General features: G+C 35.5%; 1 protein-coding gene across 1 annotated transcript in view; it reads left to right on the top strand.

Annotated features, from left to right (window-relative positions):
• LOC140165435 (uncharacterized) overlaps positions 1-27,283 on the top strand; it is an 82,661-nt gene that overhangs the window by 34,580 nt on the left and 20,798 nt on the right. The window contains exon 4 of the mRNA XM_072188737.1: positions 2,739-2,804. Within this exon, the coding sequence (XP_072044838.1) occupies positions 2,739-2,804 (66 nt within the window). The remainder of the gene's footprint in view (positions 1-2,738; positions 2,805-27,283) is intronic.

Below are 27,283 nucleotides of genomic sequence, written 5' to 3' on the forward strand. Positions count from 1 at the left end.
TAAAATTTTGACTTCTGAAAGGGCATATCTCTCTCATACGTGCGGTGCTGACATACCTTTTCACATCCCTGCCCTCCTCCATTTTCAGAACGGATCAACGCCGCCCATGACATGACATGACAATATAGGCCTGACATAATTTTAATAAATAAATAAACAACAAACCTCTATGCTACTTGAAACGAATTCATTCATTTCTAGTTTTATTTAATGTACTAAGGTGGTTAAAAATTACTTCCTCACTATTTGAAGTGATGGATTATGTATCATGTTCAACATTAATATAATAAAATAAATATGCTACACAGTTTGCACTTTGTATTATAATAGGTCAGTGTTTTGTTTTAATATTCTGAATCTAAATTATAGCTATTTTATGCCTGTAATAGGATACACCAGGCATCTTCAATTATATAGGCCTACCCACCGCGCTGTCCGTAAAAGAGAGAACCATGTGCATGATGTGATGCCTCCTCGATAGTCATGATGTAACGAACGAAATAAACCTACAGCGCGGAGGGTATTCCGTCTACAGGCCCAATCCTCATGATCCTATCCTTACGGAAATTTCCAAACAGCGTGCCACTTTGAATGCCCCTCTCAGCCTGACAAAATTGCTTGCCCCTGTCGGCTGCTAAAAATTGCATGTCTCCCCCCCTTGGCCTGCCAAAAACTTTTGCGTCACACCATGTCAAATTTGTGGGAACCCAATATGCAAATTCGAGCATAATTGATCATGTGAAAAACGGAAAGAACGTTTTCATACTCTGTTGGATAAGCCCCTTTTAGAGCGTTTTATTAAAAGGTGCCACATAAATGTGTGCAAAAATAGCTGGGTAAAATATGCTTGCTCTTCTTTTGGCTTGCCAAAACAACCCACCCACCCCTTATTTTATTTTACCTTCCCCCAGGCTTCATAATTATTGCACCGGTATTTTAGAAAATACCATTTTAGCTTAATCACTGTTAGGCCTACAATGATGCAACGTGAGTGTTGTTAAAAAAACTTGGGGAAATCATAGTAAAATAAGACTGAACTTACATGGATTATAGATCTCCGTATTTGGTTTAAAAAAATAAAAACCATTTTCATCAATAAACTCAGAAACATGAAAAAGATAACAACTCTAGGCCCTACTACCCGCTGTTTATTCACAATTTCCCACGCAAATGCCTATTTCAGAATATTAGGCATGTCCACTAAAAATTGAAGTACTTTTAAATTAATTCAGACCTAACTTATTGGATGGGAATTGATGAAAGAAACATTTTGGCGTTTAAATAATCTTAATCGGACGTTTCATTCCAGAGATATGGCCTTTCGAGTGTCACGGTTTTATATAGGGCTGCTAGAACATGTTAAAAAGTTAAAGTCCAAAAGGAATACTAACAGAAAGTGCAACTTTAAGGTACTTTTTCTTAATGTATTTATTAACTATCTTATCTGGAACATTATATTTGCTTATAACAACATGAAAATAAGATCATCCTGAAAATTTAATCGATTTTGTTGACATACAACAAAAACTATAAGACCTCAAAACCCATGGTTTGTTTGTTGAAACCTCAAGCATGATCATAGATGGCCGCCATGGAAAATATCTCCATAGAGGAGATGAACAATAAGTGCATTATTTCAAATGAAAAGCGGTAGTCTTAAACATTGTTCAATCTTTTAAGGTCAGCACATTTTATCTTCAAAAATTATTATATTTCATCATGGCATAAGTTTGGTAACATTAATCACTACCAATTTTGAGAAATTTGCTCCAACTCAAAGGTTATCTTTACTACATTGAGCAATACACTGTGTGCATGGAAGCCATGATGGTCCCCGGTTTTTATACTCCCTATGAAATGGACATGGTAGTGAGAAGTGCACGGGAAGTGCATGATTTGAGATGGGCATGGTAGGCTTAAACATTCTTAAATTTCTTAACATCCTACACATTTTGTCTTCATAAATAGTTAAATTTTATGAGTATGTAAGTTTGCTTGTCTGATTCACTCCAAATTCGGAGATAATTGCGTTTGAACACCTGATGCACGGAATGGTGTCACTTCAACCTGTTGTAGTTCTCATCTCATTAAATTTTTCATTAAAAAGTTGATCTCTTCATGCAGGAAGGTCCTCTCTATTTACTGACCAAACAGGAAAAAGTTTGGTGAATGTTTTCTGGTGGAATCAGGAATTTCTTGAAACACCCTGATATAGGCCTACATTTGGATCAAAACAAGTATGTACGCCATTTAACATGCCTGGGATTTCTTGTATCGATCAGTTTCTCCATAGACAATACGTGTGTGAGTGCACGCACACAGTAAATGAAAAATCGTTCTAGTGGAAACTGTATTGAGAGTGGGCATCCCTACTATTATAGCCTTTTAAATAAATTGAAACATCATACCCATGCACAAAGTTCGGTGTAATATGCGTAATAGTATACACCACAGTTAGTACTATGCGGCTACGAAACCAGGTCTAAGTTTAAACCTAGGTTTAAACCCAGGTCTAACTAGTCCGAGCTTTCGGAATCGTAAAATACCTTAAACCTAGGTTTAGGCTTAAGCCGGGACTAGTTAGACCCAGGTTTAAGTTAGCACCGGCTTAATTTAAACCACCTTTCGGAATTCCAACCTATGGATCCAAAGGTTGTGGGTTCGAACCATATCACAACCCTCTCAGAGTAACTAGCAAGTTATTTATATTCTCTGCTTTATTTTTTGTCTTTTTACAGATATTTAGATGGAAATAGTTTAACCACATTAGAAGAAATAAGCAATGTGCCAAATCTTCAAACTATGTAAGTAGCCAATCTTCTTAATTTAGTAATTTGTAGAATTCATTGTTTTTTACTTTTCCAGAGAGTTTTGCTGTTAAAACAAATGTTTTGCTGGTAAATTAAAAGGGGCTATTCCATTTGAATTCCTTACTCCCCCTGTGGAAGATTTAGCTGACCTCTTCCACAGAGGGAGGGAGTGTGGGTTTCAAGTAGAATAGACAAATTGGGTAACTTCCAGTTGTGTGAGATATAGGTTGGTAAAAATACCTTGTAAACACTGCAAATTCAAGTGTTTAGATTCTAAACATTTACCATGTTTGCTTGAATTGTTCAGTAAGTAAATGCAATATGTGTTTACTTTCTTAAGGTTAGTATGTTTACTTTCAATTTAAAAGTAAACATGTCAGATACTTCTTTGAGAATCTAAATATACTTGTGGGAGTCATGTGTTTACTCTTACGTTGTATTCACTTCAGTGTTTAAGTGTTTAGCCCAGTGAAACTTTCCTATAGCGTACTGTATAAAATTAAATGCTGCCGTGCTCTCTTAAAACAGTGTGGTCAAATTGACCCGGTAAGCAGTTTAAAAGTTCTTCTTTATCCTTCTGCTGATTTTAACACAGTTTCAAGTTAACAGGGGTAGTGTATGTGTATAGGCTTAATAGTGAAATATTTAGTCAGTGGTGGCGGCATAATTTTTTTTCTGGGGGAAAAGGGGGGCAGAGGCTCTAACTGGGGCAGGGGGGCATTTTCACGTAATTTTGGCTAAAAGTGGCTTTTCACCCCTCTTTTCAATTTTTCAGGGGGGGGGGGCAATTGGGGGCAGAGCTTCTGTCTGGGGGCATTTGGCCCCAATGCCCCCCTCTAGTGCCCCCACTGTATTTAATATTCCCTTGTTATATTCATGATTTGGTTAGAGAGAAAAATTTTGTTTCAATGCCCAATTTTATCTTTAATATGTTTAACATGAATACATTTTGACACTTTTACCTTTTATATCAAATGGAGCAATTTGTTTCTTAAAAGAAACAATTTACATGCCTATTTTAAGCGTTGGTGTCATCTCCTTCGTTCCATTAAGCTTAACCTTATGAGAACTACCTGTTGATTGGCCAAAATGAATATTTTGTCCAATGTTGAACCAATCAAGGCGAGTATTAATAAGATCGTCTGCAAATGCAAGTTTGACCATAAAAAATTCAAAGCCTAGTCATAATTGGCAATTGAAATGAGCATATCAAGTTATCAACCAATCAGAAATGCTGTTAGATGACCAGTAGTGTCCAGGGGTTAAGTGTCGTCTGCTTCATTCCATCGTCTGCTTCAGTCCATTTCATTTCATTTCATCACAATTCATCATGTTGCATTATTTTCAGCCTATCAAACATGTCAACATGTATTTACTTCATCAAAACCTTACAAAGTGTGTACATAGCTTGGAATAAATTAGTATGAAAACAACGTAGGCTGGTCTCATGTGGTCTTACGGAGCTGTCCTTGTGCAGCCATGCAGGAATACCAAAAACCCTATGCAGACTGATACAGTCATTTTAGATGATTGGTGAATTATTTAAAAACAAATTTGTGTATAAATTAGTATTTTTAATATCGATTTGAAACCAGTTTGAAAATGTATTGGAATAAGTCCAAACAAATCTAGCACTGAGACAGTGGTTCTTGAGATAGTTTACAATCTATGGTATTTTGTGATGATGTCACAAAAAGTTTGAGTGGACTATAACGCAGGAAATTTAAGCATAGCTGTGTATGAAAACATTAAAATTCATACAAGGTGACAAGTCACACAGCAACAAGGCTGAATACCTGTCAGTGTCAGTGATGGCTAAAACTCAAGAGGACTGTGTGATGGATAATATAATAGGCTGTTTCTTTGTTAGTGGTGCTGTTGTTATAATTATTGTTATTGTGGTTGTTAGTACTTGATACTTGATAGTGACTTCCATAAAAGCATTAACTGCTGTCCCGGAAGCTGGCAACAATGTGCATGTGGTCCAAAGTGCAGAAAATTAAATGCTGAAGAAACTTAAGGTGTGGTGTGGTTAAAAACTTGATGAGTTGCTGTCTACCAACTCTTGCCAGAGGCTGCAACTGCCTGATGAAGGGCATCGCAACTAAGTTAAAAGCCTCTTGTTCCACAATGGTATCAGTCGTTGGTAGAAAGCATATTTATAAATATAGAGGTTGGCATGCAGGTGGTGGTATCTCAGTGTTCTTACTGTTGATGTTACCATTGTTCCTGTTGTGATTGCTATAGTTGATGTTGTTGTTGATACTATTGTTGTTGCTGTTGTTGTTTGTGCTGTTGTTGTCTTCACTGTTGTCAGAGTTGTTATTGACAATTTTGTTGTTGTTCAGTATTTTTGTTACTGTAGTTGTTATTGTTGTTGTTGAAAATAAAAAATGTTATCTTATTTGCTAAATGCGCTATGCTTAAAATGCTAATTAAATATCTTATTACGCTAGTTCTGTGCATTTGCTAGTAGGTGTCCTTTGTAAAGTTATCAGTGTTTAATGGTTTTCTTAAGTGAAATGTGAAACAAAATGTGAATGAACTGTTGATATGCAATACCCCGATATCTGGAAGTTATATGCTACACATAGGCTATACAATCACATCTATAAGTGGAATCCGAATCCTAGCGTTACATTTCTTGTTTCATAACAAGCTTGACTGAAGATTCTCTGCCATATTGAGACATTGGGGTATTACAGTTGAAATCCATACACCCTATGGAAGACATGACCTTAATCTTCCCCGCAGGGAGTGCAAGTTTCAAATGGGGCTACCTGAATGGGGTGACTTCATTTGATATTCACACCCCTGCATGGGAGGTTATGGTAATGTCTGCCATAGGGGGTGTATGGATTTCAATTGGAATAGCCTTTATAGCTCCATCTAAAAAGCAATCTAGAATAATGCTGGCAATCTTTTAAAATGAACACTTTGGTTGATTCTCTTTTCAATTTGTGTAAGAGCAGACTGCGCTATTCCAGTTGAAATCCATACACCCCCGTGGAAGGCATGATCTTAATCTTCCATACAGGGGGTGTGAATTTCAAATGGGGTACCTGAATGTGTGACTCCATATGAAATCTACACCCCCTTTTTTATATTAAGGTCATGACTTCATGTGGGGTGTGTGGATTTAAATTGGAATAGCCCAACTCTGGAACAGAATGTCTTAGAGTGCAAAGAATCATACCCTGCATGCATGCATTGGGCTATATTTACGCACAAAACGAGTATCAAATCACTTAGATCAGAGGCCATTTATTGAACAACTTAAAGGGACAATCAGGGACAAACCATAAAATATGTTATGTATAAAATGTTATCTTCAGTAGATAGCAACATCAAATGATGTACCTCCACTCTTAACTAACTTTGGTTTTGTAAATGGTAGCTTCTTCAAACTTGGAATGATAATACATTGGAATGTCACCAACACTTCATTATAATGTATCATACGCGCCTATATCAAAGTAACCAATCAGAAAAGCGGTTAGAAAAGCATTTGGAGTACATTGATTGTGTATAATTGATTGAGATGTTGGTGCGTCTAATGCACTCCCACCTTCGGGGCGTGTGTATTAGACGCATCAACATCTCAGTACGCTTGCATTATTTTGTACAATTTCACTCCCAATATGGTGATAAAACTTTACCAGATTTTTGAAGGTGACCTCAGAACCAAAATAAGATTTGATATACCACAAACAGTAAATGTTGTAAAAGATTTTAATGAAAATGTGAGTGTATCCTTCTTACGAGATTAGCTCGATATGCAAGTATTCTAACAGATTATAATTGCAATGCCTATCTAAAAAAAAACTTATCCCAGCATCCAATTTATACTGTTATATCTAATGTCTCTAACTTAGATCATGAGAATCTGCTTGGGGACCATCTATATGAAATGACTTTTAAGTTCTGTCTTAGAGCTGAAAGTTAAAAATATAGAAACCCAACCATTTTTGTCACTTGCTATTTTCAAATTAGTTTCCTTGGTGTTCAGTTACCAAGTGCCATATCCATAGCAGGTTTAAAATGCTTCCACTTAGCCCTTTTTTTCCAATACCGACAATTTCTGCATAAATGTCTTTGGGGCATAGAAAAACATTCAATTTGATTACAGTTCTTATCTGCTCTAATCTTTTCCATTGCTAAAAAGCAACAGTTTTCGTTAGAGAAGTGCAGTTTTGTCAATTTACATAATTTTCAATATTTTTTCTTATGTCAGCTTCAAGTGGCTAAATTGTATTTTATGGTAACTTCAATTTGGTCTACTTATGTGTTCTTTGTAGATGTACATAGTTTCTGCATTTCCTCCGTTCCTGAATCCTGGTTTTCACTTACAACAAACAAAATTGTTTCATCAGCTTGATATGACCGTAGGTTATCATCCCGGCGCGTGCCCCCTCTATTTTTTGCAGATCGGTGCCTGACTCTGTGTATTTTTGCAGAGCTGCGCCTGACTTTGTGTGGGCGCCAAGCCGCACAGTGGCTCGGCGCCCCCTCTATTGAAAATTCCTGGATCCGCCCCTGTCATCATGGAAAATAAATGGGCTGCTACTTGCAGAAGCTGACAATGAGATATCAGGTTGGAGGTATATTAACAAAATTCAGATTTTGGCATTTTTGGGGCAAGTATATTTATTACTAAATTATTGACTTGATAGTCTAAATCAGATGTTACTGATCCTCTGACATCTTTTCATCCAAAAGCTCATCATATCTCCTCTAGAGTACAAAAAACACAAAAATGTTTTGGTTTTGGTCATAATGTCTTAATAATATTTAAATGTTGGGTTATATAAAGGTCCTAAAAAACATTTTTAAAACATTTTATATGAAAAAAACTACAACAACGTTTTAAAAATGGTGTCAAAATGTTATTGCAAAATATTTTTGTTTCAATGTTTTTGCAAAATTGTCAACACTTAAATGGCTCTGATTTTTGTGGAACCTGAGAGCACATCAGACACACCAAACTTCATTGTGAATATGAAGAATATCCTTCTGATATTAAATTTTTTTTTTAATTTGTGATATAATACACATTTTATGACAAATTATTAAAAGTTAATATTTTTGACATATAACAGTCCTCCAAGTAAACTTTATAAATCTAATGATATTTACTTAAAGTGTATGTATAGCTGGGAGGAAAAGCTGTCCATCATATGAAAATTTTGACCTTTAGTATTGAAGATTTTCATTTTTTTACAAAAAGACCTACTGAATCTTTCAAGAAAGTTTTCTGTATGTTATTATAACATTTTAGCCTGACATTTAAACGTTTCCTGTAAAATGTGTTGTGCTTGCTAGGTAAGCAGCTTACATGTATATATTAAAACTCAAAATAATATATTTAAGATATTCTCTTCATGAAATGAACTAAATTCAGTCCACATAATATTGTTTCTGTTTTTTGCAATTATGGAAAGTAGAAATATTAACTCAAAAACTTATATTTAATAGAACTTTATTATCATCATAAAAATTAATTTATAGAATGAAAAGACATTGTGAAAACCCTATTTGAATAGACAATGAAGATCTTGTGCATGACAAAATTTTAAAATCTATACAATATCAAATTTGATAAACCAAACGATTCATCTATTAAATCTTATTATTTGAATAATTTGCAATAAGTGGCACACTATACTTTGAAATACAAGGAATATCCTTTTGATATCATTTTTTTTTAATTCGTGATATAGTACAAATTTTGTGACAAATTATTAAGAATTTATATTTTTTACATTTAAGAGTCCTCCAAGTAAACTTTATAAATATAATGATATGTACTTAAAGTGTATGTAGCTGGGAGTAAAAGCCGGCCATATCATATGAAAATATTGCAGGTAGCCTCTACATTTTCCCCCCAAAGACCTAAACATTTTAGAGAATGTTTTCTGCATGTTATTAAAACTTTTATACCCATTATATAAACTGACATTTAAATGTTTCATGTAAAACATTTTATGTTTGCTGGGTAAGCAGTTTATATTTGAAAATTCACTTTTATTATAATATTAAATTATATTTAAGATATTCTCTTCATGAACTGAATTCAATCCACACAATATTGTTTCTGTTTTTTTGCAATTATGCAAAAATGAAATGACAATGTGAAAACCCTATTTGAATAGACAATGAAGATCTTGTGCATGACAAAACTTTTAAAATCTATACAATATCAAATTTGATAAATCAAACGATTCATCTATTAAATCTTATTATTTGAATAATTTACAATAAATGACACACTATACTTTGAAATATCAACATGGTTGTACACATGAGCGGAACAAGATATTATTATTTGAACAGCGTGTGTCTATCTCTGATATCTCTCCTCAAGTGATTTACTCAGGAAATACAATCATCAGTGAGGTAGACATTTTGACATTTGGATTGGAAAAATGCAACATCTTCTGGTGTCAAGTTATCTCATCTTGACTAAAAGTGAGGGGCCTTAATATTGTAAAATTGTGTATCTTAAATTTACTTGACTAACATGTTACTCCTTTTGACATAACTTTGGTCCAGGGGGAGCACTCCAACTTTGGAGGTGACGAGTATGTAAGCTGTTAAGACCCCCTTTTCAGCATCGCTGTCATCCAAAGACCCCATATTTTTTTACGAACACATGCTCTGTCACCCGAAGACCCTATATTTGATCAAGTTCAATTTGAACAGCAACTTTCATTTATCACTGATTTTGTTACTTATTTTGAAAAAAACAAAGAAATTTGAAGCCATTTAGAACTAGAAATTTGATTTTTGAGGTTTCTGTGGCACTGTTTTGGTTCTCCCCAAAAGATTCCATTCAAAAATAAGGTCATGTTCTCACCCAATGACCCCTTATATTTTACATTTTGCTCTCACCGAATGCCAAAAATCATGCTCTCACCCAATGACCTCATATTTTTGACATTTTGCTCTCACCGAATGCCCCTTAGTGCGAAAGTGCCAGCCCTACACCTATATCCATTTCAAATTGAAGTGCCCCCCGGGCTTTGGTCACCCTTTTTCAGTGACCCTCACATGGTAAAAGGATGTGATTTGTAATTTAGACAAGCTAGGAAAATACTTAATGTTACCAAAGTAGTGCCATATAGTAAGCCAACATAAAAAGTCAAAGTTTTGATATATTTTCTCAAAATATCACAAGCTATCACAGGCTTGTTTGTACTCATTTTAATGCTTTTTTCGTTCCAAATATGGTCATGAACATTTACAATTCATAATTTTTTGTAAAAGAAAAAGATTTAAACTTGTCCTCTGCAGTTGACACCTGCGTGGAGAGAGTTAATGATGTAACCAGAAAATACACCCCTCTATTCTAGCATCAGCAGCATCATTTGAGGCAGACAATTTGACATTAATACAAAAACCTACTATCATTAGGTATCAAATGTCTCATCTCAACTAAGTGGAGGGAACATTATACCTTTAAAATGACACATGACAGTGAACGTCTTATTTAGTAAAATAATGTAAAAATCTAACAATATATTCAGACTTTGTGATTTGTATTTCCATAAATTAACAAATATAAACATTCAAAAGGCTACAATTATTGGCTCAATGTTCTTGAGATAGTTTTACATATTTTGGAGGAAGTTTAAATTTTTCCATTTTCCATATAAATATTACAAAGCAATTAATTCAATACATCATCAGGACAATGGTGGTTTCTGGTGGGTTTTTTTTGGTGTTGTTGAATCTGTACGTCTTGTGAATATAATTATTTAGGGACCTTTAACATACACTTGTTGGGAGGACCTGATGCAAAAATGGGGTCCTTAAAAAGTTTTAACCCTCCTAGGGGGCGGGGGGGCTTGAAAAAAATAACCAAAAATTTTCCTGGAAAAATTGAGTTTATATGATTTTCTATGTGGTTGACCCATAATTTTCATGTCAAAAAGGGGCCCCTGCAATTGTTGAGATCTGAAAGGGGCCCCAAAAAAATTTCAAGATGAAATTTTGTTGCATCAGGCCCCCTTAACAAGTGTTTGTAAACGGTCCCTTACACTGAGTATGTTAAGCACTTAAAATGAGTACAAACATAACTAGTCTTTAATCAGTAGTATTTCAGATAGAATTAAAGGGAGATCATCAGTTATTTTCTTGCTGATACCAACATTGAATATTTTCCATATATATTCAATTGTACAGGCCTGTACCCCCAAAGGCCCCTTTTATATGTTCTGTGTTTACTTTAATAAGAGAACCATAAATTGACAAGCATTTATAAAAAACATGATTCAGAAATACTTGCAGCAGACACATTATAGAGCACACACATCAATGACTGTAACTTTTATAGGCTATGTTTTACTTTTTAAGGCTCCAAGCACTCCATTACAAACACAATAACACACTTTCTTCTATGCGTAGCCACCACCAAAGTTTGCAAGACACAGTCATGCATATAAAAGAGGCTCACCACTGCATTTTCAAGCATGCCTGTGGCCAGTATTGTTGTTTTTTCCAGTGCATATTTTAGGGATGCAGAACTTTTAAAATGTGGACCTTTTTTGGAAAAAGGCATGTCATGCACCTAAAATTTCAAGAAATTTTGTCCTGTGTTTCTTTAAATTTTGTGTCCAATTGTGGGGGATGTCATTTTTCTTCGGCAGGGGGGGTCATGAATATGTCGGTGACCAGAGTAAATTTTTCATGACCCCCTATCGCGCGCAAAAAGTTTTTACGACCCCCCCTATCTTGGGTCGAAAATTTTATGACCCCCCCTTTACAGACAAAGGCGAGGAGCGAACCAAAACTTTAGAGTGAAGAAAGTGTGCGGAGTGTGTTAAAATTTGATCGTGTGTGCAAAGAAGGTGGGCAGAGCTTCCAAAAATTTGCATTATACATTGAAAGATTGTGCATATTGAATGTTATATTAAAAGAAAATTTTGAGTCACCAGTCCTTAATAATTTTATAACCCCCCCTATTTTGCGTGTTAAAAATTATAACCCCCCCTATATTTGGTCTAAAATTCTATGACCCCCAGTATATTCATGACCCCCCCCCTTCCGAAGAAAATGACAGACCCCTTAAGACCTTTTTGAACACATCCTTATATCCACAAATATTGCCTTTTGGTGGATAGGGCCTAGGGATTGTGTTGGTCTACGGGCTTGATTTAAAGTCAGACACCTTACACAAGACCCTTGCACAATACTGTATCTAGACTATGGGTGATTGAGTCAATGTTTGCAAGACCTAAATTGCTTGAGCACAACAATTTTTGTGGGTGCAAAACTTGCCTTCTCCATCATGCATTTCACTTATTGTGCCAAATTTCAGCAAAATGTGCTTTTACTTTTACTTATTCTACCATTTTATCTTTAATCATATAATGTTCCTTGAATTTAATATTTATATATAATTTAAGACTGCTTTGAGTTGTGACAATTTTGAATTAAACTGGAGGAGGATTGTATCGTCATGTTGATTTTGACATCTTTGAATATTATAAAAACTAAAAATGGGTTTATTGACATTTCTAACATCATGTAGTCATATAATTTCTTTCCTCATCATAAAATTGTGCATTAAGCGGTAAATAAATGAAGTGTAAAGCCAAGTATCAACTTCACAGTCTTGACTGTGAATGAAATCTGGGCTATTCCACTTGAAATCCATACACCCACTATGAAAAACACAACCTTAATCTTCCACACAAGGAGTGTGGATTTCAAGTGGAGCTACCTGAATGGGTGACTCCATTTGGAATGTACACCCCTGTGTGGGAGATTAAGGTCATGTCTTCCATAGGGGGTGTATGGATTCCAACTTGAATAGCCTATTATTGATGTTTTGAGAGGAGTAGATCATGCATGGCTGAAATCATTGCACAGCAGTCCTAATGGTACTTTAATATCTAATGGTATATGCGAAAAATATACAGGGTGCTTATGGAATCAAGCCAATCTGAACTGTTTTTGATCTGGATCAAGTATGTGAACGTGTCTTACATTTTCTGATTGGATATTCAATCAAAAATATTGATCACATCATTTGCAGACTGATATTAGGGACAAATCTTTTTCAACTGAATATTCACTCATGATTTGAAGGAGTGGTTCTCATTTTCTCAATAATTTAGTGATTGAAGTTAAGGGACAAATCTTTGTCATTTGAGAATGTTTGATTTTCATTGCTGTTTAACCATTTGTCAACTGCAATTAGCGACAAATCCTTTGTAATTGAAAAAAAAATATTCCCAGAAGATGAACAAATGCTGTAGATTATGGACATTTATTATTTGCATAATAAAGGCAATTTCAAGTGCTGATAGCAGTAGTGTAGTCAGGACTTTTTAAGATGGGGGCAGGGGAGGCAACTTTCAAGGTGGAAAATTTAAAAAGGCCTAAAATCTTCAATATCAGAGCAGCCAACATCCGAGGGGGGGGGGGGCAAGACTACAGTACTATTAAGTTTCAAATTGGGCCACTTTCTTGAAGCATGGCTAGTGGTCAGGCTTCCTAAGCCACCAGCCTTAAGCCCAAATTAATCCTACATACATGACATACCAGTGCTTACAATTTCACATCATACAACACGTAGAAAGATAAATCAATAAAATGGATCCATATTGGTAGGACTAGCCTGCTGGCTTAGGAAGCCTGACCACTGGCCAATCTTCGAGAAATCAGACCTAAGCTTCCTGCCTGTATCAATGCATTATGAGTATTGACATGAATCAGTGTGGATTGAGGAGTATCATTTATGTAGCAGTACTACACTCACTTCATACAGCATGCTTTATTGGTATTTATATACAGGCTATATTAGAACATAGCATGAGTAATATCGTACATCAAGCTGAAATAAGTATCTACTTCTAGAACCAGGAATGAAGGTCATTATGTGATTTGTTATAGTGAATTGAAAGTAAATGAACTGTACTTTATGAAAACATTACAACAGAAAATGATACAATATTCTGATATGTATTTAAAAGCAGATTTAAACAAGTATTCTCATAAAAAAGAAAATCTTTTAAACCAATACTTTTATTGTCATTCTTCCTATGACAGATTAACTATAAAATCATGTTTTGATGCAATTTATGTCCACTTTTTATGGCCAAGTTTGGCCCCACACATTATGTGGGCCTTAAGTTATCATCCAGATGGTTGGTTGTCTGTCCATACGGAAGTGAAACCATTAATCCACTGTGCAACTTAAATTCAATAACCGATCAACTTCATTATTATGTTTTCAGGGTTATTAGGAGTTAAGAAAACCTAATAATGATAATATTGGATGGCTTATTTGCATGATACCATAACATATCGGATTAAGTCATACAAATATCGAACTGCGCCGTTGGCTCGTCCGATATTTTTATGACTCATCCGATATGTTATGGTATCATGCTCAGCCATCCAATATTATATCAAACTTGGTGTGGTGATGGGATATGGTGGGCTGATGTGCTGTAACTGCTGTATAATTCTGTGTCGTGTTATTTGCATATATTAATGAGCTTATTTGCATATTTTGCCTAAATTTCCATGAATCCACTCTGCAGTTTGAATGCAATAACCGATCATCTTCAAATTTGGTATGGTGATAGAATATGGTGGGCTGATGCACACTCACAGGTAGTGTTTTGTCCTACTGGTAGGTAGCCCCATTTCTGCAAAGCGACCTTGCACCTTCCGACCCCTGATCTTAGTCTGTTGAGACACCGCCACTCAGGCCATGTGGAATCAGATCCAGGTGTTAGCTGCTCACTGGGTTGCTGTCCCATAGCTGGTGAATTGGGAGATCTCTCTTTCCACAGGTTGAGTCTTTCCGATTCCTTGTCCCGAGATGATGAACTTTGCTTAGGAAGCTTCCTCTGGATCTAAGGCGTTTGGGTGCAGCAGTCTGGTTGAACATGGGGTGCTTCATATCAGTGGTCTGACGCTACGCTCTTGCATGCTGTTCACTTGTCGATGTACATCTGGAGGGGCTATAGCAGCTAAGGTGTAGAGACTTTCGTTGGTGTTGATCGGAGGCATTCAGTGATAAGTCAACAGCATGAGTTGAGTGCTGGGTCCACCTTCTTGGCATGAGTTGATCTTCCCCACACTGGGCAGGCGTATTCAGCACTAGAGTAGCATAAGGCCAAGGCTGTTGATCTGAGAGTGTCTGATCGAGCTCCCCATCTGGATTCAGTGAGCTTGTTCAAAATGTTGTTTCATGAACAAACTTTGCTCCTTGTCCTCTCAATGTGGGTCTTGTATGAGAGTGTGTGGTCGAGAGTGCTCTAGTGTGGTTCCAGACCAGGTCACCTTCAGTTGACATTTAGCTTCATGGTTGCGGAGGTGGAAAGCACACACCTGTGTCTAGGATGGGTTGGCACGGAGGTAGTTTTCCTCATAGTATGGTGTGAGCTCATCCTGGGCTTTGGAGAGTCTCTGTTCCACAACAGTGAAGTCGGTGTGTTGTGCACTGATGCCAAGATCATCTGCATATATGAAGCGTTGGGTGTCTTCACTTCTCGGTTGATCATTGGTGTATATATTGAACAGGAGAGGTGCAAGAACACTGCCTTGGGGTAGTCCGTTCCTGAGTCTTCGCCACCGGCTCTTCTTGTCTCCAAGCTGAACAAAGAACATCCTGTTGTCAAGTATGCATTCGATGAGCTCCCTCAGGTGGATATCTTTGATTAGCTCCAGGATTTTCCTGAGGAGGCATCTATGATTGACGGTATTGTAAGCTGCTGACAGATCTATGAAAACAACTCCGGTTACTAATCCTTCCTCAAATTCATCCTCAATGTGCTGGGTAAGGTTGAGAACTTGGCTTGTTGTTGACTTGCCAGGACAGAAACCTGCTTGTTCTGGAATGAGTTGCCCATCTACCACAGGTGCCAGTCTGTTGAGCAGGAGGCGTTCAAATAGCTTGTAGGCATGGCTGAGAAGCGATATTGGTCGATAACTCTTTGGGATGTATGTATCTTTCCCTGGCTTCAGCAGACCGATGATATGAGACTTCTTCCAGATTTTAGGGAGTCTGTGGTTGCGATGACAGGTGTTGTAGAGCTGTAAGATCCATTTCTTTGCCTCTGGACCAAAGTTCTTCAGCTGCTCAGTTGCGATGTTGTCAAGGCCAATTGCTTTCCCTGGTTGGAGTTTGGCGATTCCTGCTTCCAGCTCATGCATAGTAAAGGGCTTGGTGAAGCCGGGGTCTCCGCTGTATTTCTTCAGGTCTAATTTGGTCTTCTTATGTTTCTGGCCACTTCTTCCATTCAGGAGCAGTTGGTGGGCAACCTGGTTGGGTGTGACTTTGGGCTGCTGTGGGGCTGTTGTTGGATCGCCTTGAAGTTTGCGGATAGTGGTGGACCATGCTTTCTTAATGAGCTTATTTGCATAATTTGCCAAATATTTAACAAACCTTTGGTGTTACACACCTAATTACACACCACATTAATTACAAGTTCTAGTTAACCATTTTTATGGTAAAAGTTTGCATGCTACATGCGCACTGGCCCATCAAATGCACCTTCATTTTGGGCTCAATTTGGCTGACATTAAAATATTTCTGAATGCAACTGGCACAAAATTCTCGCCCACATAAATTTTATGTTAATGCTTTCTTTCCCTCCCACTGATTTATTTCAAACATCAATAACAAATAGAAAATGGAACTGCATTCAGTATAATGACAATATGACAGACCGGAGATGTCATTTCTTGTTTTGGGAGTTTACCAGTATCATCATTTTTCTGCAAGTAATTGTTTGTGATATCATGTTCCAAAACAACCATGTTTTCCCCGCTTCAAAAATGAGTAAGATCAAAGCCAACAGGGAACTGGATGAACACACAGGGTAATATCATATGTGATGCGATCAAGCAAAATCAGTCGGAACTCGGCAATATTGATTTTGAGATACCGTAAAACCCCGTCTACAAGCATATAGTGTGCTTCTGATGAAAGCTACATTAATCCAGTCGCCATTATGGAGTTTGAACAAATAAATTACGGATCCAAGCATATACAAACAAGTATTATTTTAAGACCGATATTGGTATAATAACGCTTGCATCGAATTAATTAAGGTTTTATAAAAAACACTATATATGCTTGTAGACGGGGTTTTACGGTATAGTCAAACAAAGGAAACATTTCCTTTTGTTTCCTCTTGTTTTGGAAACTCTTTAATTGCTCATATCTTTGGAACTGGTGGTTCAATTTCAATGGGGATTCTGGCAAAATCCAGCTTTGTAAATGTTTTTTACTATCCTGTAAGAAACTGAAAATTTTATATTTCCAAGTTCCGACTGATTTAATCGCATCACATATCATGTTCCATAGATTTTATTTGGAGATAGTCGCCAAACGCAACTGAAACCTCACTCTTGGGATACCTGGACGAGGTTGTACCGAGAAAATGGATTGTTTTTGCCGCTTTAAGAGATGTATTATAAGCAGGTAGTACTTCCATGTAATGCGAACAAGTAAGATGTGCAGGATGTTGATATAATTGATTCTGAGATGTGGACAATACAAACATGCGGCTACTTTGTTTTCCTTTGTTTAAGGGATACTGACTTTTCATTATTTCTTTTCTTTTTCTTTCCTTTTCTTTTTTTTCCTTCTTTTTATTTCTATTTTTCAATGTTTCCTTTTCTCATACTTTCTTTCTTCTTTTCTTTCTTTCTTTCTTTCTTTCTTTTCTTTTCCTTCTTATTATTTATATTTTTCATTCTTTCCTTTTCTCTTACTTTCTTTCTTCTTTTCATTTCTTTTCTTTTCCTTTCTTTTCTTTTCTTTCTTGCTTTTTTCTTTCTTCTTTCATTTTTCTTTCTTTCTTTCTTTCTTTTTTTTTTCTTTCTTTCTTTCTTTCTTTCTTTCTTTCTTTCTTTCTTTCTTTCTTTCTTTCTTTCTTTCTTTTTTCTTTCTTTCTTTCTTTCTTTCTTTCTTTCTTTTCCTTTCTTTCTTTCTTTCTTTCTTTCTTTCTTTCTTTCTTTCTTTCTTTCTTTCTTTCTTTCTTTCTTTCTTTCCTTTTTTTTTTTTTCTTTTTTCTTTTTTTTTTTTTTTCTTTTTCTTTCTTTCTTTCTTTCTTTCTTTCTTTCTTTCTTTCTTTCTTTCTTTCTTTCTTTCTTTCTTTCTTTCTTTCTTTTCGTTCTTCTTTGATTTCTTTCTTTCTTTCTTCCGCCTTCCCTGATTTCCTTTCTTCTTTCAGATTACTTTCTTCCTTCCTCGTTCCCTGGTTTGCTTAATCCAAAATAATAAAAGCATTTAAGTGACATTTATCATTTTATATGATGTTAATTGATGTCCATATCAAAGTTATATATGTCATTGCTAATCATCATTTCTTCTTCTCCAGGGATCACTACTAGTATCATAACATCATTCCCTTGACCTGTTGACATTTCTGTTACTTTTTTAAAATCTAAAATAAGATTTGTCTTAGCAGAGCAATATCCAAGTTTAGAATCTAAATGTGTCGGTGTTCAAGTAATTCTTTAAAACACTAATAAATATGTTTCTGTTTGTCCATTGGATGAAATATCTGGCCCTATACATACATCCAACGAGCCAAGTGATGGTCAGAATTCATTCGGCCATTACTGGGTCCCCTCCGCCCTTAATTGGTGTGCGACTGCCCAATAATTTGGGTGGATTAAAGCTGCTTAAAAGTCAATGTTATATTATATTTTGTTGTACAATTTCACCATTATTTTGTGTACATGTGACACCTGTGATGGAATGCAGTTTAAAATATCCGCCAAGGCTGCACCATTTCACATTTCAGGTGGGATGGCCATAATTATGGCTGCCATTGAGAAATGCATAAAATTGGATTTGTCTATTATTTAGAGGAAGAAATCATTTGAACAACTTATAAGTCTTAGTTCACAAATATTGTGGGTGCTTAACTTAACACCATGTTTTAAGTTGATGTTACCAACTAAATCAACTAAATTATAAAACTACAGGTTTACAGATTTAGATATAGGTCGAATATGTTAAGAGCATGAAAAGGTCAAATTTCTCTAGGTAAACTTAGATGAGTTTAATGCTCTGCATTCTAGTCATAGGCTTAAACAGAAAAAGTCAATAACATAAAACCTTTGGGCAGAAGTCCCTAAAACAACCCCTCAGCACATCTGACAATGGCCTTATTATTATCCTCTCTAAATTTACTTCCTAGACATTAGTAACTTCTTCTTTTACGTAACTTTCAAGAATGATACAAAATAGACCTCAAGCATATCTCTCACTATATAGGTTAATATTGATGAGATATGAAAGATATTTGATAAGGTGTTCACTGATGTGTTGCAAAGACCCTTCTGGTACTAATTATCAATTAATAAGATAGTGTTAATTATTAATTTGTGATTATGAACAGTTTTTTATGATACTGACTAGTTTTGAAATTGTATACAGGTAGAGGTTAAAATGTTGAATGTTTGATTTTGTTGTTTTGGCTTTTTTATTTTGAATAATTTGCAAACAAATGTATGATTCATGCTTTGTCGTACAAATATAAAAATAAAGGAATGAAATAATTTTAAAAGTGTCACCAGGATGTGGTTCATTTTGCCATTGACACCATGGACATACTGGTCGAATTATCAGCCTCTAAGAACTATTTTGATTGGTTACAAAGAGCTCTATATCATGTAATGAGCCAATCAGAGATATGATAAGAATAGTCAGTAAGGCTGAAGGGGATTAAGCTTAAAATTGTTAATATATAATTATAAGCTCTATTTTGATTGGTTAATCAGATTATTATTTTGTGTAATTTACTAATCAGCATGATCAGATGATCAGGGCACTGTAGAGCAAGCATTAGTCCTTATGGACACACCTTAATCTACCAGAAGCTCTGTGCAACATTTCAAATACATATTATTTGTATTTACAAACCTTTGTTATTTACACACCTTTGTTGTGAGGGCCACCTTAATTACATACCACGTAACTCTAGTTTTAAAGGCCCATTCAGTGATTTGCACATCCAGAGAACCGTAAAAATCATTAAATTTCAGATTGTTACAAATATGTTAGTGTCATATAGGTGTGCTAACACAGCCTGCTAGTGGTTAACATGAAACCCTGCATTTAAAGGGGCATTTCGTGATCCACAGCCTCATCCCCCCACTTTTCTCAAAAAAAGTTGAGATTTTTATATCACTGGAAACCTCTGGCTACATAATGTTTATGTACAAAATATTTCTTGCAGATTGATTCGTTTAGCAAAGATATCGTGAAATTTGAATTTCGTTCTGGTGCACCAGAACGAAATTACAACGCATTGTCTATGGAGCAGTGTAATACACATAATCATGCATAACTCGAGAACGCAAAATCAGAATCAACTGAAATTTTGGGAATAGGTTTTTTCATGGATATCTAATGAAAAATGACATAAATAGAGGATGCTAGGATCACGAAATACTCCTTTAAGACAAAATAAGACATTTTAAATGAATCTGTCATTTTTCACATTTGAATGGGGCTTAAACTTTGTCAATACTGTGCATGTTTTCCTCAGTTTTTTGCCAATTTTTCCATTAAAAAAATACCTGATGACAATTTTAATGACATATCCTTCACTTTTAGGCTTTGTACACAGAATTTTAATTTTTTTACAATTAATCTGTTAATCATATCAATTTTATATGAAAATGTAAAGTATGGCAAGCTATTAAGTTCCAATCAGTGCATGCTATGTAGTCTGCGCATAGCATTGTTGTAATGCGCTAAAGATGTGTGACATTTAAAAGTGAAATGCGTGAAAATTCCCCTGTGAAATGTGTGCAACAGTTTCAGGGGAAATTTCAATTGCTCTGCACATATTACATATCAATGGCATTTAAACAACTACAGGTAGCACCATAGATACTTTGTATTGGCATGTATTCTCTATTAGCGTGTTTCTATTGGGGTCATTATCCGGGAAAAAACCGGCTAAGAGATTAACTGTGCCCAATAGAAACTGACCTTCTCCGCTATTCTCCGGATAATAGCGGCGAGCGTTTTCCGGGGAATTTATCCTACTTTTAGTAGGATAATGGCGGAGAAATTATCCGGATAACGCCAATGTAAACTGACATCGTTCCGACAGACTGCGCTTACAGGAGAGAAACTGGAAATTGACACGGTCATGATCGCAATGTGTGTTCTGTTTTGTTTACCATTTCATCAGCTGTGTGTGTTTGGAGCTGAGCTGACGAATACAACGTACAACTTTCGTTCAGAGTAAAAAATATTTTAAACATTGTTAAAAGAGGCATAAATTAAGGTATAGATTATTAATAAATCAGAAATCATGGCTGAAAATCCTCTTTTTGTGTGGACAACTGAATTGAATGAAGGAATAGGCCTAAGGGCCCGAGAAGGTTTCAGCATGTTCAGTGATTACAGCGGTGTAAAGTGTGTGTAGGTCGATAGTAAGCCGGGCATACAACTTCAATAATACAACATGTTTTGTAATTTGTAGGCTAGGCTAATCTTTTCTGTGTATAGCACGGACGGATTTATCTACCAAGATTCATTTGAAGGTAGAATTAACATGTTAAAATTCCCATTAAAAGTGAGCAAGTTACGATCGCCATCGTCAACCATACAAGACTTGCAATGACCTGAGATATGACCTTTCTCCGGCAAAGTCACGAAGTGTGACGATCCGGCCACGGCTGCTTGCATTTTCCGGATAACAGTCCCCAATAGAAATTGACCGTTAGCCGTCATTCTCTGCTATTATCCGGTTAACAATTTCACTGGAAAAATTCCGGATGCTTAATAGAAACACGCTATATGTGATATTCTGTAACCTCATCTGTTCCTTTTTAATCTCATTAAAAAAAAAATTTCACTTTTATCTTATCTTGCTCTTTAGCTTATCATGTTACTGCAGTCTTTGTAATTTTTGTTAAACATCAAATTTCTGATATGTATCTTGATAGGAGCTCTGATTACATTAATATCGTTGGCATTAAATTTCACTGGGGTATTGAGAAAAATATGAGCTTTCGTCTAATACCATAATCTCAATTTTGATGTAGAAAAATGGAGGATGAGGCTGTGGATCGCGTCAAGGAACTTTAAATATATAACATTCTGTTAGAATGTTGTGCATCACGTTTCCAAAAATGTGTTACATGTAGCATCATGGATACTTTGTATTGGCATGTATTCTCTATGTGATATTCTGTAACCTCATCTGTTCCTTTTTAATCTCATTAAACTTTTTTTTTTCACTTTTATCTTATCTTGCTCTTTAGCTTATCATGTTACTGCAGTCTTTGTAATTTTTGTTAAACATCAAATTTCTGATATGTATCTTGATAGGAGCTCTGATTACATTAATAAAACCTGCAATATTTTTGGGGCGCCCGCAACGGCGGGGCACCTTATTGGCATGACTTTGCAAAAAGTTTCTAATTTCACTATTGCTAGATTTACTTCGCAATTGTTTTGCTAAAAGTATGCCCAGCATAAAAATAAAACCACAATTTGCTTGGATTTTATTTTATTATTGTTTTCTGATATGCACAGGATAAAATCTTGTGCGTATATTCTTTGTTTAAAGGTCCGTAACCCGATCGACAGCATCATCCCCCCGATTTTTTTCATTGTTAATGAGGTTTTGGTATCACATAATAAATACTATTTTTCTCATTACTATCCTGAAATTTGACGCTCCAAGTCGATGTATTTCCGGAGAAATCATGAAACAGCGGTTTTTACAGGCTACCAGTTGTTCGCATTTTACACGACACGGGAGTTTTGGGTAGTCATAGAATGAAATCGGAATAGATTCGGAAGACTTCACCCCAGTACCAATTAGTCCATAAAAATACATCAAATAGGTCCCTAATGTCAAACTATAGATGGCGCTATAATGACATAAAACAAAAACAAAAATAAAGAAATACATAAGAGGGGAAATAAATAAGGAAACATGACCTATATTGTCAAGCATGATACGAGGAAAAAAAAAAAAATTATGCGAGCACCTCCCCCCATTAAAAAATTAGTTTAAAAATAAAACAAAGAAAAATCATAAATATGTGAAAATGTGCATCATATAGCTAAAAATAAAGAAATAATTAAGCGAAGTAAATACAGCATGGGCTATCTTGTCAAGAATGATAATGAGCGCAGTGATATGTAATGTTGTTTAAGATTAATCAGTATCAATAGAGGGTAATAGAGGGTTTTCAGTGCCAAGGCAAACACTTCCTGTTTCCACCGGGACATGCGCTCGGCCGTTGTTTCGGGATGCCTGACCAGAATGCAATTCACTCGTACCAGTGTATTGGCTTGCTAATATGCTAATTATTCACATTTATGCTGAAATTGTTCCGTTTTCTCACATAGATTGATAAAGGGGACAATATTTGACATTGTATGTAAGTTTGAAGAGAATCCATATCCTAAACCGATAGGGTTACCCCCCTTTAAAATACAAAATTAATGGACTTATAAAAACACCAAATAAACCGAGACCTTTGACCTTTGTATGACTTAAACCAGTTTACCACCTCTTAGAACCCGATAGACGGTGACCAACACCATGGACTGCAATAGCCTAATCTCAATGACATAACCCAATAACCTCAATTAAACAATCATAGTGCAAATGTTGACCTAATTTGCAGAGTATGAGTTTTTGTACCCAAAGTTTCAAAGTCATTCAATGAATGTACAAATCTATTGGGGTTAAAGAACCGTGTGCTGATAGATGCGCATGTTGTGGATCCTACATGTAGTGCAAGTTGACCATAAGGCAAAAAAAAAAAGAAGATGTTTGCTTGCCCTCAACCGTCCGCCCTATAAATTTTGAAAATCAGAAAAAAAGTGTTTTTTTTTTTCTATTTACTGTACAAAAGAATACCGACCCTATTTTTGGAAATTCCTGTGAAGTTTTTTTTCTTTTCAAATTGTTGCATTCTGAAGATGTAAAAAAAATGTACTTTAAAACTTGTGTTCAACATTTTAGTTGTTTTGTAATATTAGTTGATTCATTTTGACACCAAAATTGTCTGATTTTTCATATTTTGAACCTTAATTAATACAAACAGTAGAGTTTGCTAGTAATAAAAAAAAAGAAAAAGAAAAAAAAAAAGAAATCCCGACCGACCGACCCAATTTTGAAAATTCATTTGAGGGCAAGCAAACATTTTTTTTATTGGCCTAAGATCAAACAAGGCAGTGACTATACAATGTAAACATGAGCAAGGCCATGTTTTTGAGTAGTACTGATAATGATAATTGCACGCTAATTAAATCTGAATATACAATTAAAAAACCGCTTATTTTGTAAACAGATAATACTCTGTGATTATTTATGGAAGAAAGTTAATGGAACTGCTCTCATTGAAATAATTGATATATTAAACATACATTTTGTTTTGTCAACGATTAAAATCCGTTCACAAATAAAGTTTTTACGACATTATTTGACAATTCAATTCATTCAGAAAATGCAAGATTGGATCATGGAGGTAGTGCTTGTAACTAAATCCTGTTATCTACCCAGCAATGTTTGCTTATATTATTAATTGTAAAAAAATGTAGTGTACTAAATGGTACAAGACAGAAAAGGCAAACAGACAGAAATTTAGAGTTTTAAATTAGAGAGTTGACCGGAAGTTGTAAGAGTTAGATTTTTATGGACATGATTGGTGTAAGCGCAAAAATGTTGAATGTCAGATCAAAGTCATCCGAGGTGAATTAAGTAATGTCGATCACAATTCTGCGCCAAAATTGTTACAGGTCATCTGAGGTGGACTAAGTATATATTTGGATTGTCAGAACACCTTCCCCAATCAAACACATTTCTCTTGCATTTGATCATCTTCTACTCTTCCCTAGAAAAATCATTATAATACCAAATCTACACACCATGGAATTCACCATATCACGTCCAAGCTCACATTGGGCGCCCCATTCCTTTTTTAAAGGAATTTTTATTTCATATTCATAATATTCATACATTGAAAATATACTTGAAAATATGCTATCAGGAGCAATTATTATTTCATTGATTTTTTCCCATTACATCTATTTCAGATTCATTTATATGCATTGGATAACATTATTTTGAGTGGTTTTTAATGACATACACTTTGTATAATGGCATCAAGTGTAGATGTAGCGCAAACAAACCATGTCAAGTGTGTATACAGTTCTGCCGCAAATTATGTGAAATATTTTTAGTATAATTCAAGTCATGCTATAAAGTCATGTTAAATTGATATTCTAATGGTCCCATTACCCATAATTTGGACTCATTTACGTGCGCAGGATAATATTTTGTTAAGGACTTCAATAAGGCGAGTGGGGTGGCAGGAGCCATATTTTTCCAGTTTTAACCATTTACCTAAAAAACTGCAATGCACTTCTTAACCCCATGAAAACTACCTGCCGATTGGCCAAAATGAATATTGTGTCCAATTTTGAACCAATCAAGGAGGGTTTTAATAAGAGCATCTGCAAATGCAAGTTTGACCATAAATAGTTTAAAGCCTAATCATAATTGGCAATTGAAATGAGTATTTCAAGTTATCAACCAATCAGAAGTGCTGTTAGATGACCAGTAGTGTCCAGGGGATTATTAATATTGGTACATTGATCATAGGATATGAGTCGAGGAAGCCAATAATTGCATTTTTATTTCCATAGGTCTTGCAGTTCTTGAGTTAGGCCAATAATATATCAAAATGAAAGTTTTTGGCATTTTATCCCTTCCAAGTAGAATCAGGCACATGAAGTAAGCCTTGGTACCTCCTTTATAGAACCCATACCATTTATCTTGTGTGTCAGCTTTATTTGTCTCAATTTTAAGTCATACTTTCCTCCGACCCGCCTTAAAAGATTTGCATTCAATAAATTGCATAAAATTTGATGTCTGCTCGGCAAACAAATCATGTCATTTTTGTACACAATTTTGCTGAATTTGAGAAGATTGCAGCTATTAGTAAATCAATCCATGCCACATGTAGTCATGATCAATTAATAATGTTTTTATTACGCCTTATTCCGACTCATTTTAAGTGCATTTGATAATATTATGCCTATGGTGAGGGAGTTTAATTGCATCAAGTTCGCTTGTATGCTTAGCAAACAAATTGTATCAATTTTGTATGCATTTTGTTGAAAATGCAAAGTATGGCAAGCTATTAAGTTCCAATCAGTTCATGCTATGTAGTATGTGCATAGCATTGTAATGCGCTATTAAAAGATGCATGACATTTAAAAGTGAAATTTGCAAGTGTTCCCCTGTGATAAGTGTGCAACAGTTTCTGGGGAAATACCAAATGCTCTGCACATATTATGTATCAATGGCATTTAAACATCTACAGGTAGCATGCATTCTCTATGTTACTTCAGTCTTGGTAATTTTTGTCTCATTTCATCTATATCCGTCTCTGGTTGCCAGAGTCAAGATTTATCAACTCAAATTTCTCGGCCATATACCACGTTTTGAAGACGACCGGGAAGACGGCGAGCCTGTGAATGAATATGCCCTTTATATTCCACCACATGGGAAGAGGAAACCTGGACGGCCACGCACACTGTACTTACAGTATGTCCAGCACCTTCTGGGAGATACTGAAGGGATGCTGTAGCCAAACAAAATTGTTTGCCAGAGTCAAGATTCATCAACTCAAATTTCTCGGCCATATACTGCATCTTGAAGATGACGAGCCTGTGAATGAATATCCCTTTTATATTCCACCACATGGGAAGAGGAAAATTGGACTGCCACGCACACTGTACTTACAGTATATGTCCAGCACCTCTTGGGAGATACTGAAAGGATGCTGCAGCCAAACAAAATTGTTTCGCTTGCCCAAGATAGTTGGAGAAAGCTTGTAGTCGCCTGCGATGATCCGTCTCCATTTTATGACAAACTCTTGTTATCTCTCCCCCTCCCTCACTCTTTTCTCTCGCTCTTCTCCTCTCCTTCATTCACGTTTTAAAAACATTGTAAAATATTTTGGGCAAACATTTTTGCAAAATATTTTGTCAACAGTTAAAGAGGTGTGGTCCAATTTTCATGCTCTGTTTGCTATCTTAGATTGAGGCCTAACAACCATTAAAATAATATGTTTCCAAATTTTGAGTTGTATTGCTCCAGCGGTTTTGATATGAGAAGAAAAAAATGTGTATAGCATTGCCCATAGGATAGTACATACACTTCCAGAGTGGTAACCACAAATCACTATGTTTTTGTTCACACTATTTAAACGAAAAATATCGCGGGCATTAAATTTCACTGGGGTATTGAGAAAAATATGAGTTTATTCTAATACCATAATCTCAGTTTTGATGTAGAAAAATGCAGGATGAGGCTGTGGGTCGAGTCAAGGAACTTTTTCAAAAATGTGTTATGAATATTATTAAAACGTTTTTATACCTTTACTTCTGTATAAAGACGTGTTTGCTGGGTATGCATGACATTTAAAAATGAAATGCGTGAAACTTG

Source organism: Amphiura filiformis, chromosome 12 (genome assembly GCF_039555335.1).
Source record: "Amphiura filiformis chromosome 12, Afil_fr2py, whole genome shotgun sequence".
NCBI lineage: Eukaryota > Metazoa > Echinodermata > Ophiuroidea > Amphilepidida > Amphiuridae > Amphiura > Amphiura filiformis.